The sequence below is a fragment of the Lissotriton helveticus genome, chromosome 3_2 (assembly GCF_964261635.1).
Source record: "Lissotriton helveticus chromosome 3_2, aLisHel1.1, whole genome shotgun sequence".
Classification (NCBI taxonomy): Eukaryota; Metazoa; Chordata; class Amphibia; order Caudata; family Salamandridae; genus Lissotriton; species Lissotriton helveticus.
This window is the reverse complement of record NC_136062.1, coordinates 1,513,128-1,539,380: the sequence shown is the minus strand read 5'-3', so window position 1 is coordinate 1,539,380 and position 26,253 is coordinate 1,513,128. Positions and strand designations below refer to the sequence as shown.

Below are 26,253 nucleotides of genomic sequence, written 5' to 3'. Positions count from 1 at the left end.
CCTATTAATGTCAAAGCTTCCATTTTAAAGAGCAATATATGTTATGTCATGTTATGTTACAAGGTTTTATATAGCGCATAGCTGCCCCAGCAAAAGGGCGTCCCAGCGCTGGCCGGCAGCAAAAAGGATGGGAGGCTGCAGAAGAAGGCAGTTCCTAGGATCACCCAGGATAATGTGGTGCTTGGCTAAATGCTTATAAGTTCCCAAAGGCGAGACCTATTGGCTATGCTAATGCTTGTCCTATTAAAACACTGTGGGGCATATTCACAATTGGATTACGCCACCGGAACGTCACTTTAATTGACATTCCGGTGGCGCAATGCCCTGCTCATTATTTACAAAGTGGCATTAAGCACCTTTTTGTGGCTTAATGCCACTTTGTAAATATGGTAACCTTTCACACAGGTATCTGCGTGAAAGGGGCGTCCTAAGGGTGTTGCTGTGGGCAGTCCACCGCAACATCTTTTGCTTTTTGACGCTGCCCTAGATTTACAAGGAGGTATACATCTGAGGCAGCACCAAAAACTAACACAATGCAATTCTGCAGCACACACAGAGCAAAATGCCATTAATGATTGTTTATGTACAGAAAGGTGTCCCTTCGTGCCCATAAACAATCATTACATAATGGTGATTTGTTACTTCCATATGTGCTGCATTCTGCAACAAACATAGAAGTAGCAAATCACCATTATTTATGTGAAGGCAAGGACACCTTCCTTCACATGAACAATCATTCTCTGCAACGCAGGCACCCTCGCACTATGTTGGCGCTAGGCAGCTATTTTTAGTGCAAGCGCTACAGAAAACACAGGGGTGCGCCGTATTGTTGTAAACATGTTGCATTCCTGAGTTTTGGAAATGGTGGAGCGTGGCACCGCAAAATGTGCCTCAGCCCCGTTCTCCATCATTTCCTTGTAATTATGCCCCTATGCCTCAAACACAGTCAGCTTTATGCAAGTAAAACTGGTATTTCCATTCCAGGATCTGCAGATATTCCACAAGTAAGTCGGTGTATGCGATCTACAGAAATCACATTTTTCACAGAGTTGGCCATGGATAGCTGGCAGAGTGAAACCTTTCAATACACATTGCTAAAACTACTTACGCAGCATTTTTTCATTGAATATTCTTTTGAGTCTTTTCGCCTGCAAATTAGTAGCAGTGCCATCCGCCAGTATGGCTCCTTAAAAATTTACAAATTACAAAAAGTATTTAATCTCAGATCCTGAATAAAATCTAGGGTTTAGCTGTTAGAACTGCGCATACAACTGATAAGCATATTTTATTTTTATAGTGCTGTTTTACATCAATTCAATATTGAACATTCGCTACTATTGATAAAGTAAAATATGAACACAAAATTAAAGCATAGGCTTGATTCTCGAAAATAGTGGTTACAATTAACAGCAATGTTACAAAAATATTTCTTGTTACAAAGTAAAAATACTGAGTCTCTTATACACCTCAAACAAAGCCTGTTTGACATTGTTTTCGATAATACATTAGGTCTCATTACTGACGTGCATTTAGTTGAAAAACGAAAGGCACATTCAAGATGTTTTAAATCGATATTGCTTGTGAAAAGGTAATATACAGGTGCAAATAATATTTCATCTAAATGTTGAAGGGAATAGATAAATCACGATTAACAGGAGGGATGTTAGTCAATTCTTATTGCAACATGAAATTAAAGAATTATTATATTACTTGAAGAAAGGTTATACATATGAGGAGAGGGTAGGAGATAATTGAATTAATTATATTGAACACTAACAGAATATCTACATCTAAAATAAATGTATTTAAAGTGCATTGGAGTACTGAATATAATCAGTGTCGTGAGATCAGTGATAAGTGGTGTACAATAGAAAACCAAATGAAAGTGGACTAGGGCAGTAGATGACTATTTCACAATCTGGTTCCCATTGTTCACAAACTGTTAGCATAACAAAATAATGATCTTAGTTTCAGAAAGTATCTGTGTACTAATACACTGGAAGATTAAGACCAAATGAAACACCTATAATTGAGTGACGAATACCAGGTAATAACCTCCATTTGATTATTATTCAATTAATTCTCACTGTTGGCATTTGGTGTGACTTGCACAGCACAAGTTTGGATTTGGGCAAGGCCAAATGAGCCTTTCTTATGAACTATACCTAATATGCTACATGTTTTATAGTACAATGATGAAAGGAGGCATGTATATATTTAGACAACGTTAATTGCCAAATCTTCTCTGTACATTGCTCTTCAATCATCTCTTACATTATTGATCTCTAGCACAAGCTGGCAAGTACTATTCTAAATATTCAAATATGGAAAAGTCAACAACCATTGCAAGAAACCGGCATCATGCAAACACATTTTGAAACAGTTCAAAATGTTTAGCATACCCGGCTTAGTACCGACTGTCGTGACAGGTTTAATTTTTCTGTATAAAATTTGCCATGTCAGTATAAGAAGTTAGTTTCTGATCCTCTAGATGCTATACACTAAGCTAAACAAGTTTAAATCTCAGATACCTATGAGTATTATTTATTCGTCAAAATAAAGTGCAAGTACTTGATTAGAAACACATTTGTATTAATGTGGATCTTTGTGATTGCCCATATTTATGAAAATGCCTTTCATGCATATTATAACATTAAAGCTGTAGTGGGCTCATTTGGACATATCTGCGCTTCGTGCAGACTTGGGACTGAAGTTGAAACTCAATATATTATTGCTGCCCACTGGTTCCAGATGTTAGGTGCGTTAAATCTTGCTGCTCCTGAATGGGCACCTCTTCATCTGTCATTTAGAGCTGATCCGGTAAAATTCACTCCGGCTGTCACTGTCACTTTACTATTAATGCCAAAAGCCAAATTGGGGATGGCTCCAGGAACCGAGAGGGGCTATTTCTGCACTTTTATTTGATGAATGTTTTAGTGATTAAGTGCTTTCTTGGGTGCTCTGCCTATTGGGCTCTTACACACTTTCTACTCTGACTGAAATACTTTACGGCGGACTATAAACAATTTTGTAGAGATAGAAATTCAATTGAAGCCATTGCTCTCCATCACCCGTCGGTTAGTTGGAGGAATATCTGGGATGGCACATGGATGCTCTACATATACCAGTTGCAAGAGACTATTGGGTATTTGTTAGACATTTTATTCCCAGCTATGGCAGAATATCCAACTAAGTTTCAAACTCTTTTGGTTTCCCCTTTATGGTTTGACCTGTTTGGAAGGTTGGTTATTTGTCCTGGCATTTGGTTTAGCATACCTAACTTCCTTTCAATGTAATATCTTACAGCACAGTCTGGATTACTTTAAGACAGGTTAGCTCTTCAGCTAATGTACTTCGCTGAAGTCTTCAATTGATTGTAGATATAAATGATGGGATAGCCTATGATTACTGAAATGCAGTTGCTGTGATACATTTATTTTCCATTAAGAGAAGTCACTAGGCTTAAAAAACCTGTGAACATGGTATAATTAAAACCTTTGTGCTTTAGGTTGCATGATTATTATCCTTGCATCACTAAATTAGTTGATCAAAGGTATTTTTATTGCATAAAAATGCTGAAACGTTTGCAGTTCATTTCTACTCCCCGCAAAACCTTGCACATTTAAAGCATTATAACTTGATTTTTTCACAACTTTTTTTATTGAATAAATGAAATGCACTCCAAAAAGGCCATAGGAGGAGCCACATTTGTGATAGAGCCTTCTCAAATCAAAAAAAGACTTCTCCATAGAGATCAATGAGACCAAAGTGAGATTGAAGATAAGTAAGAATTTCACCTTTATGGTATTTTCCATGTTTTTCTGAAAACACCAAGAAAGGTCATTGCATAGTGAAGCTTTAAAATGAGTAGTGCAAAGTGAAAAGGGTCATTTAAACAGCCCTTTGACCTAGTGACCCCATCTAAATTATAAACCAGATGGTGAGGTATCTCTTTGAAAAGTTTGTGCTTTGTTCAACATTGGATATTAAAATTCCATAGAAGCCCAGCATCTTGCAGATGAGATATTCATTTTATGTAATTAAGAGCTTTCATTACCCTAATACAATTTATATATAATCCTGCACAAATATCATAAAAAAGATTCATCACTCTTAAAATATTAGGGATTTGAATTAATATGTCTAAGCATCATTTATATCCATGGTGGATAAGACAAAATACGGTTGTTTGCCTGTTTTTGTAATGAGTTATTACCTTGTGTTATGACATAACAACAACTTCTTTTGGGACATGATTACCATTAGGTAAAGACAATTTACTTATCTCAGGAGTAGCTACCTTGCGGAAATATTTGTGGCCACGCTCATCAACACTTTCAAACACATAACCAGGGGGAGCTGGATAATTAGCAGGGCAGATTTCATTTTTCTTGGGTGTGTAGTCTGAGCGGTACATGGTACCACCCTCAAAAGGAACTAAGCTGTGAAGTGGGGCATTCAAAGGTTTGAAGCTGTGGGTTGGATTCATCTCGTGAGGTATGTAGTGTGATTTGAATGTGGTCAAGTCATCAAATTTCCCAGAAGGTTTTCGGATTTGCTGATCTCTCTTGATAATTTTCTGACGACCAGTGTCCCAGGCCCTGAAGTCTTCCTTCATGGTGGTATTTCCTTGGAAGGGCACTTGGGCTCTTCTTCCTTGAGACACTGGCCTGATGGCTGCAACTGGAGACATATGATGCTTAATGTAGTCAAGATGAGATGTGGTGTCTAATTCCATGTGAGTTGTTGGTGGGACATATTCTGCATACTTACGTACTTGAGGTAAAGATACGGACCAAGGTTGAAACCGATCACGGAACTCAGTGCTGCCATTAAAGGCAGCATTGCTTCCAACTTTATTGTATTCTGGTCTACAGCTTTTTGCAATCTCACCAAGTAGACCTTTAAAATTAAGGCGATGAGTTGTTAGATCTTCAAAGGGTTGGCTACTGGGCTTGTATTCTTCCTTTTGTCTTGCAAATCTTGGTTCCAGTTGGTATGGAACATATGACATGCGATGGTTGGTAACACCATCAAATGGGATTTGAGAAAGCTTAGCCACCCCGGAAGGTTTATAACTTTCTCTCAGCTCTATACCCTTGGGAATGAAATCATCTTGAAAGGTAGTGCTGTTTCCAAACTTGACTGTAGGTGGCTGATAGGCATGGTCTGGTTTGTTGAGTTGCCTTTTTTGAATATCCCATGGTCTGAAGTCATCTTTAACAAAAGAATGTTAAACAAGAAAATTAATAACAGAAAGCATTGCAATGTAGCAAAGGTCATGCATATGTGTACTTGTCTGTCTGTTGTATTAATCTTAGTGCATTCTAATTTGACCCTTTAAAATATACACTGCATTGTCGGTGAGGAATTGCAATTTCCAAGCACGATATTGATCGAAATTACTCTTTAATTAAAATTCAAAACATAAAGGGCATTGTCGCTACAAATGCTGCTTTTGGGTATTGCTTTCTTTATTTCTGAGAATGCACTTATAATTATTTTATCTGAATAGAAATCAAAGTAGGAACTCCAAGTACCATAGCTATCCAATGAATACTTAAACCCCATTCTATCTTATGCAATAATTGTGGAGCCACAACACTGCACGGAGATATTGATGATTGTCGTCTGCAGAGTTACCTAATACTATTACAGCATGGGGGGAATTCCATGTCAAAATTTAGGTTACAGTACCAATTTCCACATATTATACCATAACACTAGCCTTTTTGACCTCTCGAATTCTTCCTGGTTTAACATAGAGGATTACTGCATGCTTCACATAACACCGATTTGGGTGGAAACCCAAACACCTTCTTAGACACCATTCTAGGTACTGCAATAATTTTGGTGCAGTAATACTGCATGCAGATATTGATGATTGCAGTTTAAGTTACATATACGATTACAGCATGGGCGAATAACATGTCAAAATGTATGATACAGCACCAATTTTCACATATTACTCCATAATACTGGCCTTTTTGTCCTGTCAAAGTCTTCCAGGTTTGACTTAGAAGATTACTCCATGCCTCCAATAACACCGATTTTGGTGGAAACTGCTGGTTCCTCTTAAATTGATATTAAAAGGCCATTGTAACATGGCCTGAGTTCATCAGCCCAGCTACAGTATTGTGAAGTGGTGGAACAATTATAGATGTAAGACTGCTCCCTACATGCATATACTATAATTTACATACATCCTTTCAACTGCATATACATAGACATGTTTTACTGAAATGCTACATTTGAGTATTTTACCTCTTACAGAATAACACAGTGTTCAAAATCATTATAGATTATGACGGTTGTTCGCGGGAAATAATTTAGAATTTAAAGCTGTTGTTCCCTGCCTGTATCTGCATCATCATGGTGAAAAAGATGCTCTCACAGCACCAGTATTCCCTGGCCCCCTACACTATCCTCATGTTTGATGAGCCAAGTCCAGAAGCTCCATATGTAGGCTCTCTGTAGACATGATCCCTGCATTGAGATACTCTAGGGCAGTAGCCTAGAGATGTCAACTATTTAAACCAAGCAAACACAGGAGATGATGGACGGGGCGCTAAAACTTTTCAGACACTCACCCCCAGTCACAGTTCTGCCTTAAGTCCATCATCGTTCTTTAGCACAATTTGCCACCCCAGTTCAGACCCCGCCATATGCAAATTCGTCTTGACCCTGTTCCTCATGGGAACAGTCCAGCTCAAACTGCCGAGCTAGGTTTTCTCTGGCCTAGAAACAAGCATCCTGGGACCGGTTTCGAGGTTTGACTCCTCGTCAGCCAGGCTAGCTTGAATCCAGTGGCAAAGTGAGTCCGTGACCCACGTCTGGGCATACCCGGTGCACTTAGGGTGTGAATGCAAAAGACACACAAATGAAGGACGGAATGTGGAACTCGCTCTCCTTGCGATGAGCTGCGGGCACAAGGATTGCAGACCCCTTTCCTTTCTTTCCATATGAAAGATTATAGGGAATAACAATGGGGTAGAACAATCAAATTTAGAGAGCCCCCACGGAAAGAATATGGTAAGCACACCTGAAGTTTATTAAAGGAGTGAATGGAGCTCACTAATAAAAATGGAAAGAAGTCCTTTCCCAGAATGTGGTACCTTCAACAAAGAAGGGTTATCTAAACTACAGAAAAGATTAAAAGGCATCAAAAATAAAATAAGTGCCAAGCAGTGGCCACTCGTCTCATGTGGTATGAGCAGGCACACAGGTGTAAGCATGAATCCCATATTCAAAGCATGAAAGACATGCAGGGAAAGTTAGAGTACCAAACAATGGCAGCTGGTAACATTTGAAAGTGGTGAGGGGTAAACATTGGGCATGACTCTTATGTAGAGATGTGAACAAGTTTAATGGACAAATCTGGGGTCCAGGGTGAGTCCCTCTCCCAAGAAAGAAATGAAAAAAGATTGGCAAATGGTGCATTTTAAAGCAAATGGATGTAGTGATTAAGCAAAGCCTATTAAGCAGTGGGAACGTATAGTTTTGAAATGTTAAACACATTAAAAACTGCCCCATATCTTCATGCAATAATTTGTCTACAGTTACTGTAATGTGTAAATTGTACAGCATGACAACTTTAGCCATTTAAAATGTATGCTTGCCCTTGACTTGCACTGCATGCAGCATTAACTTTGGAAAAATATGCTCTAACCATACTTTGAGAAGCACCCACAGATGCTGGCTGTAACCAGTCATATAGAAATACGTGCAGATGTGTCTTTAAGTGAGATGAAAAAAACGGGTACTCTCTATAAAGGAACATGTCAAATAAATGTCTGTGATTCCCATAGTGTGCCATCTGACCGGTATTTTGGTTTCTCTCTGAGATGTAATTTTATCCAGGTAAATGACACAATAACTGACATACACCTAAAGCCTGTCAGTGTGATTGGCTTTGTCATTGGGTGTTAGCTGTTTAAGATAAATGAGGAACAACAATGATTTCTTATCAATAAGTAACACTGGAAAAGTTTAAATACTGAAATAGTGAGTCTGTGAATGTGAATTAAATAGCATTGAGGCCTGCAGAAGGAGTTTATCCTTCATTTATGTGTGCTTTATATTAGGTATGTATCCTCTTCTTCTCTGCGTATCTTGTTCTTCTTCACATCTTTAACCCCCTCTTTTTTCTCTTCAGCATTCCCTTTTCACTCTTACCCAAATGCACTTCCTCACATCTCTGTCACTTCACTGCCCCCAACATGCACTACACTCCCTCAAATGTAAGCACCTTAATTTCTCTTACTTTTGCCTTGCAAATATTTTGACATCTGTGCACCCCCTTCACACACACATCCACAGAACTTCAGTTGCAAATTGAATACACAAGCATGGTTCTGTGTTCTCTGTAGAGAGGCCAACCCACTGACAGGCACTTTGTTTGGCTTCAGCCTTAGCGCATGCACACTCAATCAAAGCCCCTCATAAACACCTGACATGGCTCAAGCCTCAAAGTAGCCACAGAAAAAAATACTGATAAACAACAACATTATAAAATAGCTAACTCTTGGGGAATGCAAGATTAAGTAAAGCATGAGAAAAAAGAGAGGAACTAAATCGCTGAAATGCATTGCCTTGACATTTTTAACATTCATTGTTTGCAAGTCAATCCATGTTTTTAGCATCAGGGTTAACTTAGGGGCATGAAGACAGGGCCAGTTTTAATGTCATACCTCAGAGAACTGACCACTGTAAGCCCATATTCCACAGTAAGACATATCTCTCACTTTCGGCTTGACTCTGATATTTGGATCTACTTCACAAAGGAACAAGAGCGAACCCAGCTACTTATTTGGATCAATTTCGCGGAGGAGCAAATGCCGCAGTTCCACTTCTAAAGGAGCGAGAAATGTGCAGCTAGGACATGGGGTGTCACAGTGGGGGAGGTTGGCCTGATGAGAGGTCTCTGCACAATACACATAAGACAACCTTAGCTTGCAAACACTTACCAGTGTTAATGGAACTTATTACTACTGAGAACAAGGAATCGGATCAGACGTGCTCGTATCCACTCTCACGTATGACGAAAGGGTGGGATCTACACCTTTGAATGACGGATGTCTGAAATAACCCAGGGGCGAAGTCTAAAATGCCCAAAACTGTGCCGCTTATTGCACCACTGGCCTACAGAGTTTATACAACTAGCGACCCCAATGGCAATGAAGGGTTTTAAAACAGAAAGCTCTGCATCGTGCATCATCATTAAGAAAGCTGATTTACTGCCAAGTTTCCGTCTCTTGCTTCAGAGTGAGACGGGACAGGCAGCCTGAAACAGACAGCCTAGACTTAAAAACATTAATTAATTTAGATACGATCGTATTTCCAAACAAATCAATGTATTTCATATTTTTTATGTAAATGTGTGGGAATTCAGAGGGGTACAGCCCCTGACCCCTAATGGAGAAACTGCCCCTGGTAACAAATCACCTCAAAGATGGGGTAAGAACTTGTGCTCCAACTGCTCCACCACCTCCTACCTATTTTCACAGATCACTGAACAGGAAGAAAAAAATGAAATTGTGAATGAAAGAGAAGAGGATTTACTGGACATATTCCACATGCTGGCTGATGGGGCAGTCATTGCAGCCAGAGTTGCACCTGGAAATGGACCAATGCCTGTGGGACCATTGATGAACGGAGCACAGGAAGGTAATGTGCAAGCGAGCACTGCGATGCGAGCGGAAGGCAGCAGCAGAGCAATAAGGTCACAGACTGATTCTACTGCCAACGACTGGTAAATAGCAGACTCAAGTTCAGCCCTGGGGCAGAGAGACCGGTGAAAGAGAAGCCCCACTAATACTCTCAAGAGTTGAAGACAAAGTGAGTGACTACCAAGATGCCGTCCCACTTCTACCCATTTTGCACGTGTGACATTATGGCCACCTGAGTGTCCAAAAATAATGGTATCTTGCATGATTCCACAGTTCCTGGGTGTCACATGAAGCCTGTGGCTGTGGTCTGTGATGTTTCACTCACCTGTGTTGTAATTTGGCAGCGATTGGGTTAGCATTAGCAGAAGCCACCCTGTATTTAGAGGCTATCTTGTCCATTTTGTGGAATCCATTTTGTATTTCTGGCAGCCATTTTGTTTGCCATTTGCTACTACGTGTATGCCATGTGCTCTGTCCTACCTTGCTGTTGTCTGCTCTTGAAATCTGCCTAGAGACAGGTTATATTTAGCCTCTTCCTCTTTGCACATGCTCAGTTGAGCTTGCAGCTGTCCATGCAGCTGCTGTTAGTCTGTAAATGTCAGGATGTGTTCACCAGAATTAGAAATTGTTGCTCCTCCCACTTGTTGACTGTGCATTTTCTGTATGACCTTAAATGGGCCTAAAACCTACTTCTTGTACTTGTACCGCCTTCTTTTGAGGCCCTGTGTGGGTATAAAAGGACCAAGCTCCTTCCGTTCAGTGTGCTACTTCATACATTGCCAAAGGGTGTTGTGTGAATGTAGTTCCACCTCATGAGGTTAATAAACTTTGTATTTTCTATTCCAGTTTCTGTGCCAACTTCTATCCTATTGGTCTGAGGACTTGTGCAGAGAAGGGCAAACCCCTTGCACTTGTAGGCCTTGCTGAGGCTCACCACAATAAATTGGTGCCCGACACGTGGGGCTCATTGGCGACTCGGATGCCCGTAGGAGTGGTCGAAACGGAGGATTGGAATCTTGCTTTGGACGATCACTGCCCGAGGAGACCCGCGTCTTGGCAACCACGGCGTTTTTCCTCTCTTTCTGATCTGACCCTCCATGTGGTACTGGTCCTCGACTGAGATCTCTGCATTGACCTCTCACCGCACTAGGCGCTCGCTATATATTTCTTCTTTGTATCTTGTGTGCGCTATATTTTTGAGGGACGCAATATATAGAACCCTGTTTATGCACGGAACATCGGGTAACCTTGCATACTTTTTAACCTAGAGCCTGTAAAAATATGAACTTGACAGTAAATGTTTTTCCTCCTTCTCACAGACTCAACCCTTTGAAATTCAGCCTTCCATACTTCCATAGATGAGAAATGAAAGGTGGAGTGTGGCCGTTCTTTCCATGATTTGAACTGATAACCAGTTTTATGTTGGGTGAGTGACATATGACATCAGTTTTTGTATACCCATGAATTGTTTTTTTTCCCTTTCACCCTACAATACGAAACCAGTAAAAAGGAAAAATGCTATTCTCATTTTCCTTTAAACTAGGGTTGTGTTATCTGTTTCCCTAGTGATCAATGACGCCCCTTAGATCTCCTTTGAGATCTCCGCTCACTATTAAAATCTGGAAAACCTAGAAAAGTGAATGGATGGATGAATGATGCAATGCATAGTAAGATGATGTGGATGAATGTTGGGGTTTCCCTGTTCCTAGCAATTAACTACGCAGTTATGATGAAATCTGTTCCTTAGAGTGACTTTGGCAATCAGAGCCTAAAAACACATGTTGATCGATGATATCATGTTTAATGAAAGAATTCTTATCTCTATTGTTATCCTACATATATATGTATCCATATGTATATTTCTTGTATTTTCAGTTTTGTGTTGTCCCCCCCATGGTACTTCATCGCCCTGACCAAGGTGCGGCCCCATTCCGGCCTTACATCGAAACGCGCGTCGGCGTGATGCCTGTTGGTGATAGGACCTCATCTATGTTGAATGACCTTGTTTACCCTTGTCCTTTCCCACCTTTTACATCTTGTGAATGCAATATTGTACATCTGGATTGCATTTACAGGCATTGACGTACCATTGTGTTTGTGGAGTATGATTGTGTGATAGAATGTGTCGATTGAATGAGAGTATATGTAATGGAATGAAACTGAGCTGTGATGTGTACGGTGTGTGTGGGACTTTTTAACCATTGTTATGTTATTTATTATTAATGAAGGATTTTGAGACCTTGAGAAATTTTTGATAAAAATGTGTAATAAATAAAAAGAAAAATAATAAAAAATGAACAACTGTTCTATGTCTTTTTGGCTCTGATACCAGGTATTGTCACCGCCTCTTAAATTGTAGGATCCATTAATCGGACCTCTATACACAAAATCGGCAGGGTTCTGTTGCTTTTCTTTTTGCTGAGATCTCTTCTGTTGATTCGCCGTGCAGTGACCATTTGGTCAATTTGAGAACTTGGCATTTGGAATCTGGACACCAAGTGATTGGTAAGAGTCATTATGCGGCACTTGCTGTTGGTTTTTGATGCCTGGGATTGGTAAGGTAGGTTAGTAACGCTTACTGTGGCTTTGGAATTTTGGAATTTGTGTTGGCCAACTTTGGATTTGTATGGGATTGATATATGAATTGCAATTTATATAGGCAGGTAATGAGGAGAATTTTCTCTGTTTTTTAATTGATTTGAATGGCACAACGTACTACAGTACCTTAAGTGCTACTTTGGTTATAATGCTGCATATTCAGCACTATTTTTGGCATGCCTGTTTCTAGCACACTTCGTAGGATGTGTTGCTTTTGTAGTGGTACCAATTTGAGACTCGATGAAGCACAACCGCCCCCCCGGAGGGGAAGACTAATAGGGACATGTATATTAAATATGGTATGTCTTCTATAATGTACAGCACGTTATGGATTAAATATACTCTTAACCTTTTCCATGCTAATGACAAGGTGAACTTGTCATGAGGCACACTGAAGCTGTGCTCATGACAAGGTCAACTCGTCATGTATAATGGGAAACATCAAAGCTCAGCGCAGGAGGGGAAAACCCTGTAGCAGCCAAGGTGTTAAGGATCCTGAGTTGCGTTGGCCTATGCATGGGTCAATTGAATTGCAAAAGATTCAGTATGTGGAACAACATGTCTTGTTTGACTGTGTACGAATGTGGTAGAAAGAAGTGCGTGAGCGAATGAAGCGTGAGCAAGCCTTGATTGAAAAAGAACAGCGTAAGAGCATTCATGCGAAAGCATTGGAAATGAAAAATAAAGAAACGAAAGAACTTAAAGAGAGAGAAGATAGGGAGCGTCATTTACAGGTAAATGGCCAGTACGCTGTTCGTAGACCTCTTTATCCTATTCTTAATAAACCCCAAGATCAATCAATCAATCAATCACGGCATTTGTAAAGCGCGCTACTCACCCGGGAGGGTCTCAAGGCGCTGGGGGAGGGGGGTAAGTTACTGCTCGAACAGCCAGGTCTTGAGTTGCTTCCTGAAGGAGAGGTGGTCCTGGGTCAGCCATAGGTGGGTGGGGAGGGAGTTCCATGTCTTGGCCGCCAGGTAGGAGAAGGATCTTCCTCCGGCGGTGGCTCTGCGGATGCGTGGTACGGTGGCGAGGGCGTGGCTGGTCGATCGTAGCTGGCGGGTGGGCGTGTAGAAGGTCAGGCGGTCGTTGAGGTACGTGGGGCCCAGGTCGTGGAGAGCCTTGTGTGCGTGGGTGAGGAGTCTGAACGTGATTCTCTTGCTGACGGGGAGCCAGTGCAGGTCTCTCAGGTGTCCGGTGATGTGGCTGTGTCGGGGGATGTCCAGGATGAGTCGTGCGGAGGCGTTCTGGATGCGTTGGAGTCTTTTTTGAAGTTTGGCTGTGGTTCCGGCGTAGAGGGTGTTCCCGTAGTCCAGTCGGCTGGTGACGAGTGCCTGGGTGACGGTCTTCCTGGTTTCAGTGGGGATCCATCTGAAGATCTTGCGGAGCATGCGCAGGGTGTTGAAGCATGAAGATGAGACGCGTTGGCTTGTCTGGTCATCGACAGGGAGGAGTCCAGGATGAAGCCCAGGTTGCGTGCGTGGTCCGTTGGTTTGGGAGCGGTGCCCAGGGCCGGGGGCCACCAGGAGTCGTCCCAGGCGGAGGGTGATGATCCCAGGATGAGGACTTCCGTCTTGTCTGAGTTCAGTTTAAGGCGGCTGTTCCTCATCCAGTCGGCGACGTCTTTCATCCCTTCGTGTAGGTTGGCTCTGGCGGTGCTGGGGTCGTTGGTGAGGGAGAGGATCAGCTGGGTGTCGTCGGCATAGGAGATGATGTTGAGGTTGTGTTGGCGTGCGATGGCTGTGAGAGGGCTCATGTAGACGTTGAAGAGGGTTGGACTGAGTGAGGATCCTTGTGGTACGCCGCAGATGACTTCAGTGGCCTCGGATCTGAACGGAGGGAGGCGGACTCTCTGGGTTCTTCCGTCGAGGAACGAGATGATCCACTCCAGTGCTTTCTCTCGGATTCCGATGTTGCTGAGGCGCTTCACTAGGGTGCGGTGGCAGACAGTGTCGAACGCCGCAGAGAGGTCCAGGAGGATGAGGGCCGCTGTTTCTCCGTTGTCGATCAGGGTTCTGATGTCGTCGGTGGCTGCGATTAGGGCGGTCTCGGTGCTGTGGTTGGCCCGGACCCCGGACTGCGAGGGGTCGAGGGATCCGTTCGTCTCGAGGAAAGCGGCAAGCTGTCTGTTGACGGTCTTCTCGATGACTTTGGCCGGAAAAGGAAGGAGCGAGATGGGACTGTAGTTCTTGAGGTCGGTGGGGTCCGCCGTTGGTTTCTTCAGGAGGGCGGTCAGCTCGGCGTGCTTCCAGCTCTCCATGAAAGTGGCGGTGTGGAAGGAGGAGTTGATGATGTCTCGGAGATGGGGTGCGATGATGGCGTCTGCTTTGTTGAAGACGTGGTGTGGGCATGGGTCGGTTGGTGATCCGGAGTGGATGGAGTTCATCGTGCGGGTGGTGTCTTCGGTGCTGATCGGGTTCCAGTTGCAGAGGGTGGTGGTGGCGGGCGTTGGTTCGGTGGTAGGGTGCGTGGTCTGTGCGTCGAAGCTGTTGTGTATGTCGGCGATCTTGCGGTGGAAGAACGAGGCGAGTGAGTTGCAGAGGTCTTGCGAGGGAGTGATGTCGTTGCTTCCGGCGCTGGGGTTGGAGAACTCTTTGACGATGCTGAAGAGTTCCTTGCTGTCGTGGGCGTTGTTGTCCAGTCGTTCTTTGAGTGCCGTCTTCTTGGTGGCGCGGATCAGCTGATGGTGTTTGCGGGTGGCGTGCTTGAGGGCGGTCTTGTTGTCTGTGGTGTGGTCAAGCCGCCAGGCTTTCTCGAGGGTGCGGCAGTTCTTCTTGGAGTCCTTGAGTTCGTCGGTGAACCAGGGGTTTTTCTTGCTGCTGGGTCAGCTGGGAGGGTTCTTTAGTGGTGCGAGGTCATCAGCGCAGGCGGTCAGCCACTTGGTGAGGTTGCTGGCTGCTTCGTTGGGGTCCGTTGTGCTGGTGGGAGTGTTCTGGTTGAGGGAGGTGGTGAGCTGTTCGGCGGTGATCTTACTCCATCTTCGGCGGGGAACCTGTTGCGGGTGGTGGTGGGTCGTAGTTCTTCCGAAGCTGAAGTGGACGCAGCTGTGGTCGGTCCAGTGGAGTCCGGTGGCGTGGCTGAAGGAGATGTGCTTGCTGGATGAGAAGAAGGGGTCAAGCGTGTGGCCGGCGTAGTGGGTGGGGGAGTTCACCAGTTGCTTGAGACCGAGGTTGGCGAGGTTGTCCAGCAGGGCGGTGGTGTTTTGGTCGTTGTTGTTCTCCATGTGGAAGTTGAGGTCCCCTAGGAGGATGTAGTCGGCGGAGGGAAGGGCGTGCGGGCTGATGAAGTCTGCGATGTCTTCGCTGAATTGCGTGCGTGGTCCCGGTGGTCGGTAGATGAGGGTGCCTCGGAGGGTGGTCTTGGGGTCAGTGTGTATCTGGAAGTGCAGGTGTTCGGCGCCGGTGAAGGTTTCGTCTGAGTTAGTCGAGATGCGGATGGTGTTCTTGTGTACGATGGCGATGCCTCCTCCCGTCTGGTTGACACGGTCCTTCCGGGTGATTTTGTATCCGTCCAGGATGGCTTTGGCGACGTCGGGCGCTGAGGAAGCGTTCATCAAGGTTTCGGTGAGGAAGGCGACGTCCGGTGCTGTCGCCTCGAGCAGGTCCCAGAGTTCGACAGCGTGCCTGTGGACGGAGCGGGTGTTGAGCAGGATGCACATCAGGTGGTTGCTGCTGGTGCTCGACTTGGCGGGGGTGGTGCCGGTCCGGATGCAGGAGAAATTGCTGGAATGGCAGCAGAAGGGTCCGTGGGTGCGACGCGGGGTGGCTCGGTAGCAATGGGGGATCCTGCCGGTGTTGAGTGCGTTGAGGGTGGCGGCGTCGTAGGTCCGGCGGGTGGGCTGGAGTCTGCGGGAGCCAGGGGTCCTGGTGCTGGGCGCGGTCCAGGCGCGTACGGGCGCATATGGGCTTGCCAAAATCGGCGCGCCCGAGGGGGGGACATGAGAAGGGAGCCGGGAGGGAGGGTGCGCTGGGTGGCGGGAGCGGGGCAGCCAATCGGCTGGCGGGGGGCGGGGCCGCAGGGAGACAGCGGCGGGAAACTCAGGAGCGGGCAATCGGGCAGCTCAGTGGCGGCTGGGTCGCCTGCAGCAGAGACAGCGTCAGGAGGAGCGTGGGGGCGACCAGGCCTAGGGAAGGCACAGTGGTCGATGATGATTCTCTCTTGTTAGATCGTTCTCCACCTCCGTATACTCTTCCTTCTGCTCCTTATGACTCAGCTGAGGACTCTCCTGCAGACCAGGAGAAAGCAGGGGAAACTCATTCTATGTTGTCTGCTGAGCGTGCGTCTCTGCTTAGATCTGCTGCTCGAAAAGCCGCCCGTAATATTGCTCCTTCTTCTAAACTTTTAGATGACATGAAGGATTGGCAGAAAAGGGAGCAAGTATATTTTACAGAGGTTTTGCCCCAGAAGTTGTTGAACGGTTTAGGAAACATTCTAACGATTTGGAGCCTGTTGATATTGCAAATGATTGTAAGCAAATGCGTGATGGTCTTTTTGTCTTTTCTCAGGTGGCTGACTCAATCAGGGGTTTGGTTAAATTACGTGTTGAGACAGTCCGTTTGCGGGAAGTGAAAAAGGCAGCAGACGCAACTGCACAAACATCTCAGACCGGCGTGGCCCAAGCTTCTATCTTCGGACCAGATAAGACTATGATAGTTCATGCGAAACCTATGCGGGAAGCCGCACCTTTGCATGCTCCTCCTAAAGGAGCAGGCACAAGTGATGATAAGGCTTCTACTGATGCAAAGGGTTATTTTATTCATAAATGGGTTTACACTCCTTGGAATAGAGCGGATGTTATGGCTCTTAAAACTGCATTACCTGATCCACGAAAGAATCCAGCAGCCTTTTATGAGGAAGTTGAGGGTGCTATTAGCCCTTGTACTATGACTTTACCCGATATTGACCTGTTTTTCGGTTTGATATTACCCCCTGATATGTGGCAAACTGTGCGTAAAGTTGATGATCGTGTGACTTTTGGGGCATTATGGAAAGATTTAGAACAATTAGATGAGGAAAGAGAACCCGCACAGAAACCATGTCAGTTAATATTAGATCTTCCAGCAGCTATTATAATAAAATTAAAAACGATTATTCCCCCTAAAAAGATAGATTGGACTGTATTAGCGTCTTGTAAGCAAAAGACAGATGCATCGGTTTCTGACTTCTTCACGCGCTTTGAAGAGGCATTCCACGATTTCAGTGGCCAGTCATTGACCGATGACACGGGCAGGCATCTGTTCATCGATAAATATGTTGCAAACCTGTTGCCAGGAATAGCTAGTCACTTAAAGGTCAGCGAGAGTTCATGGACTACCTCTTCTCCGGTTTCTCTTTTAACTATGGCTCAGTATTACGAACGACAGGAATTAGAAGCGAATGGCAATGAGGATAAAAAGACTAAAGAATTAAAATTGATGGGTAAGTTAGCCCAGGCTTATGGTCCGCCTTCTAGAGGCAATGATAGAGGTGGACGTGGATCTTATGGTTTGTCCTTTTCTTCTTATGCTCGTTCGAATTTGTCTGTTGACCAGTGTGCGTATTGTAAGAAATTTGGACATTGGGCTTCTGATTGTCCGTCACTACGTGCTCAGCAGTATCCACGTGGTTGGGGACAAATGAGAAATCGTTCAGGATATTCAGGGCCTAGTGGAAGCACGGATGATCGTGCTAGATTTGATGCTAATACACGTGGACAGGATGGGTTTAACATTTTTGATAGACGAAATCAATATCAAATGTCTGATTATGTGCCGTCTGATTTGAGAGATTCTGTTTTCTGCATAGGATTGCCTAGGATGGAGTAAGGAATCATTTGAAGTGCCAGTAGATCAGAAGGGTCCCTATGTTACAGCACATGTTTTGGGTTCTACTGATCAGTTTTTGGTTGATACAGGAGCTACTCGTAGCGCCTTATCTAAACACTTGGTTCCAAGGGCTCCCCTGTCTGGCTTAACTATTGCATCAATAGGTTTCGATGGAACACCTTCCCTTAGCCCACTATGCTATTTAAATTCAACAGGCCCCAGCCTGTCTAAGTGTAATCTCCCTATGATCTCAACCAGCTCTGGAGTTTTTAATGCCCCACACGGAGTGCCCCAGGGATCCGTTCTGAGCCCATTGTTTTTTAACCTTTATCTTAGACCTCTGGCTGACCTAGCGGAAAAATCAGGACTCACCCTCATGACCTACGCAGACGACTCACAGATCATTTGTTCCCTGTCTGAACCTAGCCCGACATCTTTGTCTCCCCTCAAACTAGGTCTCCAAAACATCTTCAGCTGGATGACTAGAAACCAGCTGAAATTAAATGGAGATAAAACGGAGATCCTCCTTCTAGGGAAACAACATGACTTGTGGAACCCTTCCCACTGGCCTTCCCAGATGGGAAACTTCCCAACCCCTGCCACTCAGGTACGCAATCTAGGGGTCAATGTTGACAGTTCCCTCTCCATGAAACAACAGGCCAGCAAAGTTGTTGGCCTCTGCTTCACAATCTTGAAGTGGCTGAGGAAAATCCTCTGGATGTTGCCTATCTCCATCCCAAAAAAACGTAGTCAATGCCCTCATTACATCCCGGCTTGACTACGGTAACATCTTGTACCTAGGCTCAATTCAAGCTGTAGTACGGCGGCTACAGCTCGTCCAGAACTCAGCTGTCTGGCTACTGTGTAGAATTCCTAAAACCACCAGTGTTTCAAACTACCGACGTGGCCTGTATTGGCTCAGGGTAGAAAACCGAATCAGATTTAAAGCACTGAACTATATGTTTAGAATAAAAACAGGTAATGCTCCTAAATATCTACTTACACTTGCCCATCCCTACACCCCTAGTCGAAACCTTAGGTCACAATCAGCAGCCAATTTCTGCATAGCCAGGTTCAAACTTGCTAGAATGGGTGGCAGATCCTTCTCTCATCTTGGTCCACCCTCTGGAATGCACTCCCTCCTTACATCCGTAAGGAGGAAAACCACGCCAGATTCAGGAAAAATATCAAAACCTGGTTGTTTGAACAATAATCTGGAACGACCTCGCAAACCTTCGCTACTTTTGTGCTGTGTCTCGGCGCCGGGAAACCCTTTTTGGGTAGCTGTTGCGCCTTACAAGTTTAAAAAATAAATAAATAAAATAAATAAACCGAGGTGCCCACGTTTATAAATAAAGCAGGGTAAAAGGGGTCTCCTGTCCACAGTGCTTGTTGTCAGTTTACCGAGGGCGGCATTCCCTGCTTTGTGTGTGCTAAGGTCGCACTCACGTCCAACCTATACCAAAAATACCACATGCCAAGAAGGAGCAGTCCTGAAACTGGAAAAAGGACAACATCCGGAAGGTTGGCACTGATGCAGTCACTCCCCTAAACAGGGAGTAAGTAACCATCGAGAGGCCCCTAGCAGCCTCCACTCTTCACCTATGCCCGTGAGCATTAATCTGAATCTCTTGTACAGCACCCACTACAAACTGATGCATATCTAGGCACTTGTTGAATGCTAGTATCCCCAAGTAATGCCAGCGCCTCTCACTTCACTGACACTTTACATGAGTGCTATATTCTTCTAGCGACCCTCGGGTGCCACCTTGTAAAACTGCCCACCTACGTCAGCTTCTCACAGTACCCAGCAGTGCCATCTGATCAGCCAGCTTTTCAGACTTTAGCCTAGTGCCTGCTTCTGTCACGCCCCACAGCTGCGACCCAAACTCACTGTGAAGGGGGTGTTCAGAATGCTCACCCTGGCGCCTCATTGGTTCACATTTGGTACGTACTTTCTGTGTGAAAACCATAGACATTTGAAGGCAGATTTCCAGCTGGCTTTAGATGGAAATACAGAAGCGCTGGCACATGTTTGCTCCTGATAAGTGCTTGTACTCTATCCTAAAGTGTTTTTATAGCAGAACTGAAAAGCACATGTACACTCCTTTTCAAATTACTCAGTACCGGACCATTTAAGCACTGCTAAAGCCACAACAAATCGCTAGTTTAAGTGAGCGCATGTGTGCATTGTCAATTTAAATAAATGTGGAAAAATACTAACTGTAGCGTCGTCGTTTATTTGTGGCAAAAATAAATGTGGATAAATACAGAAAAAATGCCCAAAAAATAAATATGGATAAATACAGACGGAAATGGCAAAAAATTAAATACCATAAGACCAGGAGCCCTACTTATAATGTTTGCAACTGTCCTATTCTTCCTATTTTGAAAAAAGACACTGGCACTAGGATTTACAGATTCATTATTGATTTGCGAGAAGTTAACAAGATTGTAGTGCCGCAATACCCTCTGGTTTCTGACATTATGACACTTCTTACTCTGGTGCCCCCGACAGCAACTACATTTTCTGTGAATTACCTGAAAAACGCTTTCTTTTCGATTCCTATTCATCCTGATAGCAGATATTTGTTCGGCTTCACTTTCAATAATCAATCGTACAGATTTTGTAGAATTCCTCAAGGGTGCACTGAGAATCCTAGCATTTACAGTCAAGCTTTAAAAAGACAACTTGATTCTTTTGTTTTGCCTAAAGGAGTGGCTCTCATGCAATATGTCGATGACATCTTGTTGGCAGCCGATACGCCCGAATAGTGTGAAGAATGCACTTTGTCTTTGCTTTCTTTTCTTGCTACACACTATCATAAAGTTTCACGGAAGAAATTGCAATATTGTAGACCGAAGGTAACCTACTTAGGTCACCTTCTGTCTAAGGAGGGCCATGCACTTATACCAGATCGCACTCAAGCAATTTTAGATACACCAGTGCCTTCCACTCAGAAAGATGTTCGTGCATTCATTGGGTTGACTTCATTTTGTAGGCAATGGATTTTAGGGTTTTCACACATTGTTAAACCCCTGCTAGCGCTTTTGACTAAAGATACTCCAATGCCCCTTCCATGGACAGATGAATGTCAGAATGCTTTTCATCAGTTACGTCAAGCTCTTTGTTCTGAACCAGTGTTAGGTACTCCAGATTACATGAAGCCTTTTACACTCTATGTACACGAGAAAGATGGGTGTGCATTGTCGGTTTTAGTACAGACACATGGTGACAAGCAACATCCCTGTGCATACTTTTCAGCAGTTCTTGATCCTGTTGCTCTTGCATTGCGTGGGTGCTTTCGTTCAGTGGCAGCAACAGCTGTGGCCACAGGTCAGAGTGAAGGGATAGTTTTGTCACATAAACTGTTGGTGCTAGTACCCCATGCAGTAGATGCGCTTTTGAATCAGACCAAGACGCAACACTTGACTAGTGCTCGTTTGACAGGATACGAACTGACACTGTTAGCCCCTCACATTACACTAAAGAGATGTGCGACACTAAAACCAGCTACTTTGTTGCCATATCCGGTGACTCAGCCTCAGTCACAGGAGTCTCATGATTGTATATTCCTTACTGAGGATCAGACAAAGGGTTGCGTCGACTTGCAAGATACGCCCCTTTCAGATGTAGATGGGGAACTGTGGGTTGATGGGTCCTGTTTGAAGTTACCAGATGGTACAACCTCAGCTGCATATGCAATTACGACACTTAAGACAGTAGTGGAGACAGCTCGCATACCACAGAAGTCGGCTCAAGCAGCTGAGCTAATAGCTTTAACATGAGCATGTGAACTTAGCACTGACTTGCGTGTAAACATCTATAGAGACAATCGCTATGCTTTTGGAGTGGCCCAGGATTTTGGCCTACTTTGGAAGGAAAGAGGCTTCCTTACGTCTCACGGGATGCAGATAATGCACAGAGAATTAGTGCATAATCTCTTGACTGCACTAACATATCCAAAGAAGATAGCTATTGTGAAGTGTAGTACACACAAGAAAGTAACTGATAAGACAGGGCAAGGCAATGCCTTTACAGATCGCGTAGCTCGTGAGACTGCAATGCAACGAAGCACTACTTCCATGTGCATAGTGAAGTCACAAGCTGAGCGATGGCATGATGCTAGACAGGAAGTGCTAGATGTACGGAGATCGGCTTCGGTAGCAGAACTTGAGCAATGGGCCAAAGAAGGAATATTGGACGATGAGGATTGTTGGCGCAACAAAGACATGGATACGTGGAAACTGCCTGCAGCCTATTTACAACCTATGGTTCAAATGGCACATGGGCTAGCACATGTTGGAGCTCAAGCAATTACAAAATTGCTTACGCGAGTTTGGGAGCATCCTGAAGTTGCCAGCACAGCTAAGAGAGTAGTACAGTCCTGTTTGATCTGTTGGCATTATAAAGCTGGTAAAGGGACACGGACTCCTACAGGAGGGTTTGCTACACCAACTGCACCTTTTGAAATTTTGCAGATGGATTATATCCAACTTGAACGCTCCAATAACTTAAAGTATGGTATGTGGTAAGGTGGTATGTGCCTTCAGTAAATGGATAGAGGCATACCCTACAAGGATAATACTGCTCTCACCACAGCAACGGTGCTTTTAAAGGAGTTTTTCCCTAGATATGGTGTTTGTACACATTTGTGGAGTGACAACGGACCTCATTTTATTGGGCAAGTTGTTGAGCATGTCCTGAAAGGATTATGGATCAAACAGAAGTTCCATGCAGTCTTCCACCCACAATCAGCAGGATTAGTGAAGAGGTATAACGCTACTCTGAAGCTGAAATTAGCGAAAATACTGGCTTCCACGTCTTTGAAGTGGCCAGATGCATTACCTTTGGCATTGTTGTCCATAAGATTGGTGCCACATTCACGATCTGGGATTACACCATATGAAGTGGTATTTGAGAGACCGATGAATATTTGGGGAGTTCCTAAGCCACGCCCCATACATGATGTACCTTGTGTTATGATGAATTACTATTTGGCAAATTTAACTGACAGTTTGATCTCTATCCATCAATAGGTTTGAGAAGCTCTTCCTGACAGATCGACAGGTGAGGCCCACGAACTCTGGCCTGGAGACCATGTGATGGTCAAGGTCTTCGAGCGGTCAAACAGTTTGGAGCCGAGGTGGCGAGGACCAGAGCAAGTGCTCCTTGCGACGAGGGCAGCAGTTAGAGTGACGGACATTAAGAACTGGGTCCATAGCACTCACTGTAAGCGAGTGTCGCCTGCCTTGGTGGAACCTGCTGTGCTGACTGATCATCAAGAGATCTTGGAAACGGAGAAGGGCCACGCTATCTCACCTGATGAATCTGAGGGAGGCTTCCCGGACCACACGATTTCTGGAGCATCGCGATACCAACTGAGACCAAGGAAAGAGCCTGCATTGTCGAAAAGGACTGGTTGAGCTACTGCCCTGGGTTGGTGAAACGGAGTGCCGATGTAGCAAGGGGGGGATCAGGCTTGCGAAGTGACACCTGTCTTGACCCTCGGTGAAGAAATCAACGGCTGCCCAGGGATAAGAGCTCCAACTAATGTTTTTTATTTTTTTTTGTTTTTACGACAACGAAATAATCATGTCTGCAGAAAGATCAAAAGTTGCTAAGATCTGCAATAAAAAAATTTCATTTGTGCTATAGGGTTGGTTGTTGCTATGGTGGCTATGGCAGCAATAACTTGGTTTGTTGAGTAAGTGGCTCCTGCTCGACAATTGCTGATTACCACTACTTCTGCACCAGTTGAGCATCACTATTTCACGCTTACCTATCATGAGCAGAAGCATCGACAATCCTACCTAAACAATACATTTATCCAGATGTTGCATCATACACATGCCACGAATACTACCGACTGTTGGGTGTGTGGGATGATACCTGCGCACCAAAAGAAAGGAGGAACACCTTTTATTCCTCTTCCGTTCTCTCATAACAGTTCTTGTCAAGCCTGGTTTGCACTTTTGTTTGCCTCTGAAAGGGCAACATTACAGAGATGTCAGTAGGACAGATCAATTATGACCTTAATAAAGAATGTTATCCTGATGAGAATGGTTACCCTCAAGTTAGAGGAACAAAATGGGAATGGAAGGAGTACCAACCTGACAATATTTCTATGCCACATGTCTTCACAAATACAAGGACTATGAAGGACAATGGACCTTTTGTGATTTCTGTGACAAGAGCTAAAGCAGACTTATGTATTAGTAGTGTTGGGAGAATTCCAGTGGGGAGAAGTGAATGTACTGTAATTCTGACAATCGAAGGTACCAATACCAGTAGTTTTACATCTTCGCATAATACATACTTCGTTTGTGGTAATAAGGGATACTACCAACTACCTGTGGGGTGTCTGGGGTCTGCTACGTGTCCTTTCTATTGCCCTCGTTGTTTCTGGCACCTGCATTGTATCATCTCAACTTCAAGTTATACAATGACATTTCCAAGAACAGAAATAAGAGGACAATAAGTATGGATGAAGTTGACCAAACTGACACTGCTTTGCAACAATATGTCGACTTTAACTTGTGTTTATTCTTTTTTGTGGGTGCTGCAGAAAGATAAGGCGATTGACTCGTGTTGCGGAAGCAGTTCCCAATCAGACAGCAATGGCACTTGGGAACATTACAGAAGAGCTACAAGTTGCGAAGATTGTAGCACTCCAGAATCACATGGTACTTGATGTGATTTTGGCTGATCGAGGTGGTGCATGTCGTATCATCGGCAGCAGCTGCTGTGTTTTCATTCCGGATCACTCACCTTCAGTGTATGATGCAATCTCTAAACTACATAAGATTGCTGTGGAGATTCACCCAGAGACTGGTACATGGACTTTTTCGAACTGGTTGTGGACACTCTTTATTGCTTGGGGCTGGAAGCTACTGACTATACTATGTATACTATTGGTGATACTATTTACATGCTGTATATGTATACAATGTGGTCCCATGCTTTGCTCTATTTGCATCACTGCTTGTACACCTGCTAAAAGAAATGTTGCAGAAATGAAAGCACAACAAATGCTAAATAAAGAGGCCACTGAACTGATGAGCATCGATGTACAGGATGCATATCTAGATTACCCCAGATGACCGAATGTCTTCAGGTATTTCTAAAAGGGTCGTCTGTTGTAATTTGTCAGCGATTGGGTTAGCATTAGCAGAAGCCACCCTGTATTTAGAGGCTATCTTGTCCGTTTTGTGGAATCCATTTTGTATTTCTGGCAGCCATTTTGTTTGCCATGTGCTACCACGTGTATGCCATGTGCTCTGTCCTACCTTGCTGTTGTCTGCTCTTGAAATCTGCCTAGAGACAGGTTATGTTTAGCCTCTTCCACTTTGCACATGCTCAGTTGAGCGTGCAGCTGTCCATGCAGCTGCTGTTAGTCTGTAAATGTCAGGATGTATTCACCAGAATTAGCAACTGTTAGCTCCTCCCACTTGTTGACTGTGCATTTTCTGTATGACCTTATATGTGCCTAAAACCTACTTTTTGTACTTGTACTGCCTTCTTTTGAGCCCCTGTGTGGGTATAAAAGGACCAAGCTCCTTCCATTCAGTGTGCTACTTCATACATTGCCGAAGGGTGTTGTGTAAATGTAGTTCCACCTCATGAGGTTAATAAACTTTGTATTTTCTATTCCAGTTTCTGTGCCAACTTCTATCCTATTGGTCTGAGGACTTGTGCAGAGAAGGGCGAACCCCTTGCACTGGTAGGCCTTGCTGAGGCTCACCACAATGCCTGGGACTATCCTCCTTCATGCTCATGGACTCCTAGCTGCTTCTGCTTGATCCTGCAGCTCTAAAATATCAATCACTTGCCTGAGGGTTCACAACTGCCTTTTTACAGCTGCCCCACAGCTAGACTGGTACAGGTTTTTGTTCCCATTTTTTGTTTTTTCCCATCATGGATGTTTCTTCCTTAATTAATTTCTGGTTGTCCCAAACCATTATGTTTCTTGTCATGTGATGTTTTGATGTCATTTCATTTTTTCTGTTCTTTTACTATGTTAAGGCCTCAGTCTGGTTGGAGGGCCGTATTTCCTTTGCTTGTTTCCTCGCTCCCTCCACCTGCTGATCCTGAGTTCTTGCTCATAAAGTATTCCATGATCAGAAACCGGATTCCGGGTTTTCTTCTGTCCTTTGAAGTGTTCATTCAGCTGGTAAGCTAT

The 26,253-nt window shown here is 44.2% G+C and overlaps 1 protein-coding gene across 1 annotated transcript in view; it reads right to left on the bottom strand.

Annotated features, from left to right (window-relative positions):
- Positions 1-1,269: 1,269 nt before the first annotated feature.
- Positions 1,270-26,253, bottom strand: part of SAXO2 (stabilizer of axonemal microtubules 2) — a 175,739-nt gene continuing 150,755 nt past the window's right edge. Inside the window, exon 4 of the mRNA XM_078684727.1 lies at positions 1,270-5,217. Within this exon, the coding sequence (XP_078540853.1) occupies positions 4,223-5,217 (995 nt within the window). The 3' untranslated portion in view covers positions 1,270-4,222. The remainder of the gene's footprint in view (positions 5,218-26,253) is intronic.